This window comes from Struthio camelus, chromosome 8 (genome assembly GCF_040807025.1).
Source record: "Struthio camelus isolate bStrCam1 chromosome 8, bStrCam1.hap1, whole genome shotgun sequence".
Lineage (NCBI taxonomy): Eukaryota > Metazoa > Chordata > Aves > Struthioniformes > Struthionidae > Struthio > Struthio camelus.
In genome coordinates, this window is record NC_090949.1 from 15,119,029 (window position 1) to 15,133,398 (window position 14,370).

At 36.0% G+C, this 14,370-nt stretch overlaps 1 protein-coding gene across 4 annotated transcripts in view; it reads left to right on the plus strand.

Moving 5' to 3' along the window:
* Window positions 1-14,370, plus strand: part of COL11A1 (collagen type XI alpha 1 chain) — a 172,597-nt gene that overhangs the window by 42,259 nt on the left and 115,968 nt on the right. The window contains exons 6-9 of one of the 4 annotated variants that reach the window (XM_068952231.1): window positions 8,676-8,792; window positions 9,066-9,218; window positions 9,408-9,503; window positions 12,133-12,378. In XM_068952231.1, the coding sequence (XP_068808332.1) occupies window positions 8,676-8,792; window positions 9,066-9,218; window positions 9,408-9,503; window positions 12,133-12,378 (612 nt within the window). The remainder of the gene's footprint in view (window positions 1-8,675; window positions 8,793-9,065; window positions 9,219-9,407; window positions 9,504-12,132; window positions 12,379-14,370) is intronic. The other 3 variants (XM_068952232.1, XM_068952233.1, XM_068952234.1) reach the window with 3 other exon arrangements.

Consider the following 14,370-nt stretch of genomic DNA (forward strand, 5'->3'; position numbering starts at 1 on the left):
TCTTAGGTATGGATTGGAAGAAGTTACAGAAGATACCATTGCTGATTTTTTTAGAACTATGTTTTATGATAGATGATTGCAAAATTAATTTAATAAGGTATTACAAGATGAAAATATAATTGCAGCTAGTCTACATGGAAATCAATGTTTCCATACAAGCCTAATTGCATGCTTTGAAGAGATTACAAATTTGATAGTGATAACAGATAGAATTTGTGTACTTAGACTTTTGTGAAGCTTCTGATCTGTCAACATATGATATTTGAATTTAAAAAAAAACATTATATGATAAGAATAAAGTACCTGATAAAAGGATTCAAATCTAGGTGCCTTATTTCAGAAATTACTAATAACAGAGTGCCATCACTGAATGAACTTTTTATTGGAGCTTCTAAAGGGTTGGTGCTACCAATCTAGAAGTAAGCGTAAAATAGATGCTATTCCATTTTGTCTGTGTCACAATATTGTAGACTGGTGAATAATGATAACAGAATATTCCAGATCTGTATGTTAATACAACTAAAACAAGTTACTTATATCCAACAAAAAGAAAGAAATGCAGGCCAGACCTAGGGTGCGGGTTGGGAACATACATGCAATACAGTGTCTCTCGGTAGTAAGTTTGATGAATACTCCAAGCTTGGATGCATGTGCTGACCAAAGCACCTGTTGCATGCTGCTGATTGTGCCCATCCCTGGGCTTCATCTGTTGCTATGCCATCGCAAGCAATTTGAGAGGTACCTAAATGACGAAACTGGGATACTGATCCAGCTTAAAGCTAACATGAAAAGATAACTATTTACCCAGATTGGTTTCCTGATTTGATCTCTCAGGTTTTCCCACAAACTCTTGTGATAAAAAAGGGAAGAGGCAGCGCTGGGCTAAGGGTTAGGCAGGATTGTGGCTTTCATTGTCAGTTTTGGCTTAAGACAGCATCAGCTTAAAAAGTTTTTTGGACAATCACCTCAGAAGACTCTGGATCTCAAAGTGGGGAAATAATTTGTATATGTGAACTCGAAGCAAAGGTGTGGCCAAAAGGGCAGTGCATATCTTGGTAAAGAAAGAAATGTAAAGAAAGAAATAAGAATGCAGATGAGATTTTACTTCCCTGTATGCTGCTGATTAAAACATATCCTGAAACATCACATACAGTCTTGGTGTTTAGTCACTAAAACAATCACAGAAACATAAAGGATTCAGGTAAGAGCTACAGAATTGCTGTGACTTAGGGACTTCTTTGAGTAGTGCGCAGTAAGAAAAAAAGCTTGAAAGCTAGCCCCATTAGCTTATGTCAAGTACCTTCACAAGAAGAAATATTGGCCGCATACAAATGGAGGGCAAAAAGTGCAAAGAAGGAAACTCAAGTAATTTCACATAGGAAAGAAACTACTGAACTTTTTATTAATGAAGGAACAAACTACTAAAGTAGAGTATCTCTAAACAGATATTTTCAAACCCAGATCAATTCCTTTCCAAAGGATGTGTTTTGGCAAATGGCATTTATACTTTAGCTGAGTGCATGTTATTGGACTCAATACAAGCGTAACTGAAAGAAAATTTGGAGTCTGAAAATATATAAGAGTTAGTCAAGGTGATCTGATAGTCTCTCCTGGCTTTACCTCTCTGAGCCTCTGAATTATTGTAGACCAGAACAAGAAACTGATACTGGACTTGGAGGAAAGAGGCAAATTATGTGATTGCAGAGCCTTCTAATGTGTGTTACTAGCACTGACTACAAAACCCAGAGGAAGTGGTTCTTATCCATGAAACAAAGAAGGCATATAGTAAATTAAGTTTGTGAAGTTGCACCTAGGAAGCTAGAGAGGATTTCTGCTGACAACATAAACTTCTGTCATCTCTTGGCGTATTCATAGCCTGGGAATGGAGTTATTCTGAAAAGTTGGATGATTTTTAGACCACTAAAAACATCTGGAAAGAGAAAGTTTTGGCTAAGATGATGAAGGTTTAAAAGCAAGATCCACAAAAGTACTTTATCTGTTTAACTGAATGTAATCCACATCGATCTAGGCAGTGTTTTGCTTCTTCAAAGGGGCAAACTTAATCAAATGTAGAAGAAAATTTAAAATGCACAAGGTTGTAGTTTTGTCAGCATTTCTTTCAACAGCAATTGAACAAGTCCTTTCCTTCTCTGTACTAATCTCCACTTCCAGTTCAACTGTTAGGATTTTTTGTGCATCTGTAGGGGGTAAGGGTTAGTAGTTCATCTGGACTAAATATAACTTATCAACAAAAACATTAGAAAAATGATGGAATGTTTTTGTAGTGATCTCCCATTAAATCAGAGCAGGGAAAGACCTACTCAGTCATGTACTCCATCTTTCTTGATGTTGGACTGTACCCTATAGTATATTTTCTAGAGTGTCGTCAGGTCTAGTTTTCAATGGCCTCAGCTATCAGGCTTTCAGATCTTCTCTTGAAAGGTTCTTCTGCAACCTAATAAATTACACTGTCTGACTCCTGCCAGAGAAATTGCTCCCTAAAGGATCTCTGCCTCATTTATTTTGGACCTTTCCCAAACAAGGGGAATACTTGAAGAAATGAAATATGTGCTTTTAATGAAATGGACTTGGAAGCAAAGATGCAAATGGCACCTATATGTGTTGGCTGGGAAGTTTTCAGGCATCCTTTCAGTTAATTAAGTGTCATTTCTTTCAGTTGTTTCACTATTCAGAAGGTCTACTTTCCTGAAGAATACAGGAAATGAATAGTTTTCATGTTCAGTTTCAATCACAATGAGTACTGCAGTTAGCTAGCTTCGCGGGCTTTACAAATAGCAAGCTTTCTAGCTCTCTTTGTACATATAGAAAGAGCATTTTTCTTTAGGCAATTAACTTAATAAAGACCTTAAAGTGTCTTGTTCTTATTTTCACCTAGGCTGTCTTTGGAAGTTGAAGATTTTGCTTCCATCTCCTTTTATCTCCTTCCTTTCATTACTTTCATGAGCAATACAAAAACTATGTGGTGGACAAGACTGTCTTTTAAGTCTTCGAACTTCTTCTTCTGCCCTAAGAGTGGCATATGCTACCATTTATTTATATTACTTTATCTGATTTTTTAAAAGTTTCATTTTGTTTGGCATCCTTTATTTTATTACATTTTGTAAAGTATTACTGGACCTAGAATGGCTCAAGGTAATCTTTGCTCCTTAGCTAGCTAGATGAATTAGCATAATATTTAGGCAATAAAAAATTGAGATTATAACAGTTTGTTGGCTTAGGATATAGACTGCTATGTGTCATTTTCTCCTGGTTCCTCCTAATTTGGGAAGGTAAAGTAAAGATTTCTAAAATCTACATCTCAGGATGGGGGGAATAGGTTTCTAAGTAATTTCTATATGGATAACAGAAGAATTCATTTTCAGAGTAAGGCTGTCTTCAGAATATTTAAGTCACTCCACAGTTGAAATATGCCTTGCATGCTGCTGATCTCTTGCTTCTGAAATTCATCTGATGAAGAAAACAGTTCATCTCTCTAATTGGAATTGCATGATGATCTGGTAGTGTAATATAATTGCTCTGCTAAAGAGAGCATGAGATCATAGTGGAAAGATTTTGTCCCATCAAGAAACAGCAGGTTTTATTCTTCCTTTCATTTGTAAGAAAACAGTCGTATGCAATATTCATTACAAGGATGGCTATGCTGTAACTATTGGTGGTCTTACAACAGAAGAAAGAAAAAGAACAGAAAATTGCATTATGTTTGAAGTATGCGTTACCTGATGCCAGTTAGCAGAAATGCTTCACTAAATTCTAGCTGTTGTCCAATATGAGGTCCTAACTGAACTGTAAATGTCAGGCATGCCTTCTTTTTCTTATTAATATAAAATTATTGGGAAAGTTAAAAGTTGTATGTGTTTTGCCATTACTATGAACACTTGGGGAATTTCATCTCTGTCATCTCAGAGCTATCTATAGCCATCTCCTTATCTAGCAGAATTAGGGCCTGTGTAAACTATGATAGAGAAAACTCAACTTGAGCAGAATTGAAATAATGCTGCACAGCTGTGGAAGATATATTTTACGTTTGGCAAAGTCCGTAGCCATAGGAGGATCATCAGAATGGTCCACAATCTGAATGCCTCTTTAAATACTATTCCAGCTTCTTGATTCTCTGACTGCATTACTAGCCAATTATATCTTCCTTTGTTATATAGCTAACAAAGAAAATAATTTTCTCTTCACTTACACTCCTCATCTCTGTCATACCTATTTTTATTCCCTGTATATAAACTGGATGTAATAGCCTTGACTAAATAGAGAAAGAAGCAGAAGATACTTTTCTGCATACAGACTCTTTCTCTACTAATTAATTATGAAATTCTAAGTGCTTTTCCCTACATTTTCAAAAGAATCTACTATTTCTCCATCCCTTTATTAGCAGTGCAGCCATGACAGGTTTCTGCGAGTGCCCCATACCTCTCCAGCTAATGATAGAACTAATACTAAGGCCTGAGGTATCATGGATTTTGTAATCAGAAATGATAACATCCGAAATTTGAAGGTGCTCTTGTCAGGATTTGTTGAGGCCCCAAATTGAGTGGCTCATACCTCTGCCTCAGGTCATCTAATAAAGGTGACCTTGTAGCTGTGTAGCTCCAGAAGGAGAAGGGTTTCGTGCCACATATTCACTCTTCGCTGTTAATAGCAGGGTTATGTGTGAGTTGCCAGTGTCACAGCAGGTGACTAAAACCCCACTATTTAACCCGTTAGACCTGCTCCTGGTGTTTGTAAATTTAGTCCTCATTTAACTGAGCAGTCCTTCACCAGTCTTTTAGTCTCATCTTAAAGAAGAGGAGTAGCTTTTATCAAGTTGAGCTGATAAAATCCTACTGTGGAGTAAATCATATCTCTGAAATACATCTTTGCACTAGTCTGGGATGTAGAGATGCATTCCTTATTCTGGAAAGATTGTGCCTTGGGAAATACACTTGTAAGGTATTGCAACCGATTTCTCTCTAGTTGCAACAGAACCTGTGCAGTAGAGAAAACAAATTCCGTCCACTTGCTGGATGGTGTGAAAGACCAGTGTTGATGATCTTTCAGAAGGAAAGGTCTGGAAAGAAGGGCTGCTAAGAATTAGAAAGCTCTGGAAAGACAAGGTTGCTAAGAACAAGATGAGTCTCTGCAGCAAGCTTAAGGCTAGTGCATATCCTCAATTCTCCCCCTTATAGCAGGAGACTACAAACTACTGCAAATCACTACGTGAATATGGTTTCAGCGTGATGGCCACATCTCCTAGCTTGTAGGTTCCAGAATTTCCATAATGCCCTTCTGATACAGTGTTCTGAAAATGGGAAAAAAAACCCAAAAAGGCCGTGGAGAGGATCTTGACTTGCTTGGCAGTGATCTTATTCCAGCATGGAAACTGGTATTCCCCACTTATCGTCCATTCCTGTTCTTTTTGTCCATGTGCCTGCATGTCATTGTAACCCAAATGTACCGCTGTATTTGTGACAATATTTTGCATATATGAAGTTTCATTTTCTTTAATAGAAACAAATAAAGCACAATCCCCAAAAGAGATTTTCCACGTGTTTATGCATGATGAAATAGATCCCTCCACATATTTATGCTGTTTTCTAGTTTCCGTTCATAAATATCTGGCTTTCTAAACTATGCCTCTGGCAGATCTAAGCATAAATATGAATTTATTTATCACTTTCTTTTTTAATACTAACATACCTGCCACAGATGCTTTTCTTTTCCCCCCTTTTTTTTTTCAGTCAACACTTCTGCTTAGCTTGTGGCCTCTGAAGAACTATTTTTAGCCCACTGTTGTAAATTTCTTAGCCACATAGTTGGCACTGTTGAGCACAGCCATTCACCTTTCCTTGAGAGATGCAATAGTACTGAGACTGGAAAATACGTTATAATACTGAGCAACACATAGTTATATTTTAATTATTAATTATCCAAGATGAATGTTGGAATGAATGCCTCCAGTTTCAGAGTAGTTCTGCAGTGCTTGTTAGAAAGGAATCTGTTTGACTGGAAGTTACTAAAAACAAACCCCTAACAGTATATTTAAACTTAAATCCTGCTATTGAAACAGTAATTCTCCCCCAAGTCATCCTCCACCTATCCCTTAAGGTATTGGACAATATTTAATACAGGTAGTGTCTGTTATTTTGGTACCAGTAAAAATTATGTTGTAGAGCGTTTGATTCATTTTGTTTGGCTGAGGAAACATTTAAAAGTGTGTAATTGATTGTCACTGGAAGGCCAGAATGACAGAATATGAAGAGTTATATTCCACTGAAAGCAGATTTTTTTCTTGTATATCAATGTAGACTTGTTGACAGAAGATAAACAAATCAGGTTTTATGCATTTGCACACATTTTTATCATTCCTAAACATATATGACTGTTTCAGTGCTATTCCATTACTATTTAAAGGGCTATTTTTACCCATATGGTTATTTCTTTTCTTTACTTCTTTTACATTGCTGCTTATGGTCTCCTAGAAACTTGCCACAGTTTTCTTTTCTGGTTGTCAGTGGCATACTTCATTAGAAACAAGTTGTATAGATCTGCATCTCCACGAGTGCAGAAGCCGGAAAACATTTTTTTTTACGTGTACGCATCTGTGAAAATATATCGTCACTTCTCATGAGGCCTTTGGACAATACCACTTACAAGAAGTTTCATTGACTTCACTGGGAGGAGGATTGGGTCTTAATTTACCCAACAGGGAGGGAATAATCATGTGTTCTTTGTCAGACTTAAACCTAAAACCCTGATGCTTTTGAACAGCATAAGTAGAATCAACTTGTTTCCGCAAGTCATGCCAGTGGACTGATGGAATCAAAGCACAGTTTAAATTATATAATAGCCAGATGCAAAGGACTGATATAATTCAGAGAGGGGACACTTTCCACTTTAAATGGTAACGTTCTATTATTTAACTTCAGTTTTCTGTTATAAATATGCAATGGAGATGGGATAATTAACAAAAGAGTGTCACTTTCTTTCTACATGTTTAAAGAATGGCTAACCAAGTTGTGTGTGTGCAGAAATAATCAAGAAGGCAATTAAATAAAAGACTTCTGACTTATTAAGAAAAACGGTATCTTCTTTTTAAGGAAAGCTGACTATCAATACAAGAAGTGCATGTAATAAAAAAGCAAGATAACTGGTGATCATGGTAGAAAATGATACATTTTGTTTAAAAAGTTATAATTAGCTAGAGATGTCAGAGGAGTGAAGTAACAGAAACCCATGTTTAGGGATTTGCAAGCGCTTAAGGCCTTTCAGTATCAGTCCCACACTTCCTGAGGAAATTAACTTCTCAGGAATATTTTCAGCACAATAAAATATATTCAAGCATAAGTACAATAATTGTATCGAAAGCCATTGCCAGGTAAAACAGTTAAACTAGTATCATTGGCGATACGGTGGAATGTATTTTTGAATATGGAGATTTATTTTGATCCTATATACAATTTCTATTAAAATGTCAATCTGTTTTTAATGCTAATGATATTTATGATATCTAAGAATCCTCAGAGTTATTTGAAAGTGTAATACACTAATCATCTCAACCATCTCATTAAACAAATAGATATTGCCTTCATTTTATAGACAGTGATGTTAGTTTATACCAGGAAAAAGGATATTTCAGAAGCTGCTATCTCTCATGAGGCACATTAGAACATTTCTTCCTAAATGAGGGAAAGCATCAGATCCTGGACACAACCGTACCTTCATTTAACTCCATGCAGATGTAAAGATAATTGGTAGCAGCCATGAGACTGCTTTAATTTACAGGACCAACAAGTTCTTACAGCTACAAGCAAGAGGGGGGTAGAAAAATAGTTTAAAGCTGCCTTTTCTTTTCAGCTGTGATGAGAAGCACCTGGTGCACCTAATAACTAGACCAGTGTCTTCATGGCAGAGCCAAGATTATAGCTCAGGAGCTCCCGGCTCCCTAGTTCACATGCACAACCTTACACAAGCTAATTCTAAACCTATTTTCTCTTTTAAAAGTTCTGTGGGCCAAATCTTCATCTGATGTTAGTTATAGATACAGAGCTATGGAGCAATTTACAGCAGCTGAGGATCTGACCTTTAAGTGAAATATGCCAATAAAGCTTGGAATTTGCTCAGAACATGTGTACCATGGAACTGCCCTGATGTTGGGAACTCTCCAGCAAACGAGGATAGCCATGGAAATTTCTGAGTTGTGGCCTCTTACCTGAATTATAAGTTATTTACCGTATTTGTGTTAGACATTGGTATCTCTCCAGCTCTTCTAGTCAGCAGAAGACCCACAGGTAAAACGGTATAGGTAGAGAGATGTATTACTTGGACTTAGAGATCAAATAAGTATATGATTTCACAGAGGTCAGTTGGATCACTCAGTAGCCCAAATTATAGCTGACTCTTCTGTGCAGTTCAATAAAAGTGTTTTTTTTTCCTGGCACTAGTACTTGCTTTTTTATTACTTTTGTATTGGGCCATTAAAAAAAAGAAAAAGAAATTGTATTAGGGTTTTTTTTTTTTTGCCAAATGAATAACTATATTGAATTGTCTATGCTACGTTAATTTCCTTAAGCTTTACTATTAAGTAAAGGTTAAGATGCTTTCCACTTTTGCTAATATAGTTTGCTACCACTAATATGGGAATGCCTGATATTTTTCCATTTGCAATGTAGTATACACCAGAAGATTTTATCGAATATGACTATGAGTATGGGGATGCAGATTATAAAGAAACTGACTCTGTAACAGAGGGACCCCCACTATTCGAGGAGACAGTAGCACAAACAGAGGTAACAGTTTGGTCTGTTTGTTGTGTGGTGTCCAGCTGTCCTCTACCATGTGGTTTGTCATTTTGTGCCTTCTGCATGCAAACTTAATGATTTCCTTTCACTCATTTCTTTACTCTATAGCTGTATCATTTACTTTCACTTAGAGATGGAAGGCCTCACAGCTGACAGCATTCATCTCACATTTACTTACCCTCCTTTCATTCATGCTTTATTTCTACGTTTTCTTTTCATTTTATTTATGTTTTCCCATTCCATCTTTCACGACGTTTGCAGAAAAAGAAAGCCAAGGCCAAAAAGAAGAAGAGGACAGTGGCCGCTAGCTCAAAGGACAAACCCCAAAAGGCCACAACAAAAAAATCTGAAAAATTTGCATCCAGGAAGAAGAAAAGTTATCAAGCAGCAACAAAAGGCAAACTAGGGGTAAAGGTAGCAAAGAAATAATCAAGATCTTTCCCAGACAAAGACTGGAAGATCTCTGATCATGAGAAAAAAAATAGACCTAACCCCACTAGATGAATACATGTCTGGCTAATACCATAACTTAATAAAGTGATACCTCCTGAATTTTTCCTACAGTTTTTTTTAATAATAATGTACTTTTTTCTTTAATACTAGGCAAACGTTGTCGATGAATTCCAAGAATATAGCATAGCTGAAACTGACTACGGTTTGCAGACAGAGGCACCCTCCAGAACAACTGAAGCAAATGAGGTAATAATGACTCTGAGGAAAACTATAGGCAAAAATACTTATTGATCAAAATCAGGTGTCAATAATTAACAAAGCACAAACACATTATTAAAGGAAGAATGTCTGTGAAAGTATGCATATTTATAGCAGTGATTGATGTGATTTTGTGCTTTCTCAGTCATTATCAGAACCTAGTATTTTCTCAGGCAGAACTGCTACTGATTCTGTAGAGATCTACTGAATCTTTAGACTGCACAATTCATAATTCTGGAAGTCCTTCAATAATATATGCTATGGGAACGCAGGGTTATTGCATCCAGTGTTGATGTGAATGGAACTATGCCTAGTATAAACTAGATTAAATACTAGACATAGTCTTCCTTCTTTAAGAGGAAGAGAGATCTCTGCAGTACTTCCTGTCGCTCTCAAGACACAGCATAAAAATGAGCCTCACTAAAGGCAAAGAATGGCTGCTACCTACTTCAGTGTGAATTTCTGACAGCTGCTCTTTTGTCTGAAACCAGGCAGAAGGAATTAGGTATCATTCTCCTGCAGGAATAGCTCCACCCCCAACTCAATCATTTTTCCCAAATATGTATTCAACTTAGGTGTATTGAACTCTATTTGAAATATACTGTCCTAAATCGTTGAAAAGTTCTCTCTTTCAAATGCAGTAGTGAATCTGAGCTAAAAGAAAAAGTAACTACCTAGTAACTTAAAAGTGTTAGTTGTTTACAACAGCTAATTCTGGTATTTAGCCAGCTGAATTTTTTGAATTTAGATTTTTTGCTTCATGCAAAATAGCAGCATACTGAAATTGAGTTGGAAGCCATTCTTTCCTTTTAACAGTTCTTCAGCCAACAAAACCAAATTATTTGCTTCTTGCTGAGATTCTATTCAAATGAAACATTGTATTTTGAACTGTTTGAAAAGGATATTATAAATTATGTTAAAAGGCATGTTTTTAGAAATCCACAATGACAAGCCTAAACATTATTTTTAGTAACATTACTACACTTAAAGCCAGTGTTGATTAATATATCTACATATTAATTAATACTAGTTTTAGAAAGATGGTGGCTGATTGTAGGAAATACGTATTTTTCATTTTCCTTTTACATATTCTTTTCAAAATGAAGATATATTGCTTAACAGATGTACAAATCTCGATCTCACCCCTCTAAATATGAAAAGAATCCTGAAATTATGAGATCTTTTAGACTATGTTTTGAATTAGAAAATAATTGTTCAGCACTTCATTTGACTTAAAAAGCATAATGAAAGAGAGGAAAAGAATCCCAATTGTTATATGGTTTTCCTCCTATGCATCTTGGAAGATAAAGGTAAATTAAGAGATATTTTAATTGTTCTAGTGTAAGCTGTTCTTGCGTTAAATCTCATGTTAACCTCTCACAAGCTGATGGGGAGTTACATTTAAATCATTCTGCTTTGCCAATTATAGGTTAATTGTGCAATAGTGTATTTGTTATGAGACAGATCCAAACTGCTAAATTCTCTCCTTAGTGAGAGCAGTACTGCATAAAGACAAAATTTGGCTTAGAATTGGCTCAAATCTGTATTTACTCTAGCTGTAAGGCAAAAGTCATAGTCCTGTAGCTAGTAGAATTAGGCAAATGTTAAACTATTAATTTTAATTGCGATATATTTCAGTATCACGATTAGACCCTTCTATTATTAATGACCCTGGATGTTGATTAGCTTCTCACTACATTTTTTTTAACATTGTACTCGATCACCTTATGTGATCACCTAGTATATCCATCTCATATTGGTAATATCTGAGCTTTGATTTTTTTTCAGAACCATCCTTCCAAGAAAGCTAAGTAACAGCATAATGGAAAACTCTTTTTTTTCTACAGATGGTTTTGTACATCTCAGATACAGCATTCTTTAAAACAGCCTTGGTGCTTGTAAATTGATTGCTTGGTTTAACACTTTGCATAATTGAGGATGAGAGCTGCAAGCAATGCTTAGCTTTCAGAAATGTTCAGATTCATCTTTTATGTGTTTTGCAGGTGGAATTTTGACTCAACCAAAAAATACATAAATTGCTGTGAAAGAAATGAACCCTAACTTTTTGAGTGATATATGAGCTGGAAAATCATTACAAGGGGAAAAGAAGTTGAAACATTTAGCTTGGCATTGTTATTTATTGACACAAGATAGTGAAGATGGCTGGCCCAAATTAAAATGATGCTTGCATATTGTTATTGTAAACAGATCTGAATTCATTCTCTGCTTATTTGGGTGCATGTGCTGATTCATGAATACTCGATGTTAAAAGTGTGAAACCAAGCAGCAAAACTTAGCTATATTTGGCACTGAAGTAATACTAAGCAAGCAACACATATAGAGTGCTAGATATTCAATGTTTTCAGAAAGATAAAGAAGTGTATGAAAGCATTACTTCTTTGTACTACTTGTTTACATACAATGATCTTTTAATTGCTCTGAAAGGCTGGACTGCCATTCCTTCAGACCGTAATTAAAAGATAATATGCTGTAGTTCTGCTGTTCTCTCTTCTTTTTGACAAGTCATCGTGGTTGATCAGCAAATGCTTACAGTGCTTTACTAACAGTAACCCACATGTTCCTCCTATTCCCAAATCTTTGCTACTGATATGAATAGCAAAATCCTGTTGAAGAAGTATTTGCTGAAGAATACATAACTGGAGAGGATTATGATAAAAAAACTGAGGAAACTGAATATGGAAGCAGAGGAGTAAACCTCAGTGAATCTGATCTTCTGGTAGATGGCGATTTAGGCGAATATGATTTTTATGAATATAAAGAATATGAAGAGAAACCAACTGATTCCACTAATGAGGAGTTTGGTCCAGGTGTTCCTGCAGAGACTGATATCACAGAAACAAGCGTAAGTTGGTTGCAGGCATAATGCAGTAGTATTAAATTAATTTTATTTAGCAGTTCTTCTAGGTACAGAGCCTGATCCAGAGCTCGTTGTACATGTTAGAACTATTCTCTCTACTTTTGATAGCCTTTGGATCAAGCCCGTCATCTCGTATTAGAATCCTAAGCTTTCTCATTTTATTAATAGAAATTCTTTATCTGTTCTGTTGAATGGAGTAGGGGAGGGTTGCAGATGGGAGGGAGAAAAGGAGAAAGGAAATTCCAAGAATAAATGATAAGATGAGCACAGTTTTTTAAATATTTCTAAACTAGAGCTAAAGCTGGAAAGAGTATAAATTATAATTATTGGATGCAGATGCAAGAACTGTAAATAATTGTAATATTTTTGTATGATTACCCTAAAAAAATTGAAATGTGTATCTAGAAAGTTATGGCCTCTGCTACCTTCCAGAGGGAAACTCATAAGTGGGAAGGTGAAGGTCTGAACTCGTTCATGAAAATAAGCTTAGACAACGGTGACAGGTTTATGACCTTGCAGGAGTGATGTAACAGCTCTGCATATATAAAGGAAGATAGGATGACATGGTGATTCCTGTGAATCGTGCTCTTTTTCTGTGTTTTATAGCTCTCTCTCTTCTCCCTCTGACTTAATCCTAGGCTGAACAGCAAGGCTTTAGTTTTCCCTTAGTTGTGCCAAGAGCCTCATTTACTAGTTTACCAGACTGTGGAAGCTGCAGAGAAAACTAATACTACTAAGAGTTAATTCCCATTTGGATTTCTAATTGGGAAGGCTCTGAATGTAGTAAGAAAGGAGAATTTTGTCTGCAATATCTGCTCACTCTTATTTTTAACTCACAAACTCAAAATTTCAGTTAGCAGAGGATCAACAGAAGAAACAACAGCAAATGCTGTGAAGTCAGTTCTCTCTGTCAACCTTGAAACTCATACTTCTGTATTGCATTTATAAAATCCTTTCTAAACCCTATCAGGCTGATAGTATTTTTTAATGATCCTTATCTATGCAATGTGATACAGGCATACTTTTCTCCTAGCACAGATGGGGACACTGTGGCACAGTGACACAGAAAAGGTCAGATTATCTGCAAAGCAAAGAGCGCATAAGGCACCATTTGTGCCTGCATTAAACAAATTACTGTGTAGACTGTATTCCCAGGTGTAAATTTCACCTTAAAATGCCTGTCTACTAAACTGAAGGAGTCAGGAAGCTTGAACCAGGCTCTCGGCACAAATCTGTGCCTGCTTTCTTATTACAACTCTCATATGCTGAACCAGTGACATCCTGTCATTTTCCTTTAATATATGCAGGTATTTAGAACAAATGGAGTCCTATCTTTGATAAAAAAGGCGGGCTGAAAGGTACTCAGCGTTATCCTTGTTGTGATTGAACAGAATCTGGCCTTTTTAGACTCCGTAAGGTAATTGTGCAAACGAATGACACAAATATTAGTTTTCATTCCCCTGATAAAAAGCCTGACTACAAAATTTTTAGCAGCAATGGAAATCATGAGATTTCAAGATTTCAGTCAAATAATAATTCAAAAAAGAACTGCTTGGGAGTAGACCTCCATTAAGTTATCTTAATATGGAACAAGATATTGCTCATCAAAAAGGATCAGTATCTGACACCAAACATATATTGATCTTAATGTTATTGAATATAGTGTTTGTTGTTAAAAGCTTTTTTAGTCAATGATGCCAAATCATTGGCTAATAATTAAATTCTGCATTTTAAGGACCTGTTGCTTTTTTCTTACGCCTAAAAAAATCAGGTATATTAATACCTTCATGAGCAGCAGGAGAAACATTTTCCTTAATGCCATATTTTAGACTTATGAGCAGCAAGATTCGTGGAAGGGCATCCTTTCTTAAATGTTGGGCAAAAAAGTGGCTTTGAATCATAAATTAAAACTGCTAAATCACCTGTCTAAACAGGTGTTATTGATGTCTAGCCAAATGGCTATTTATGCTCTGCAAT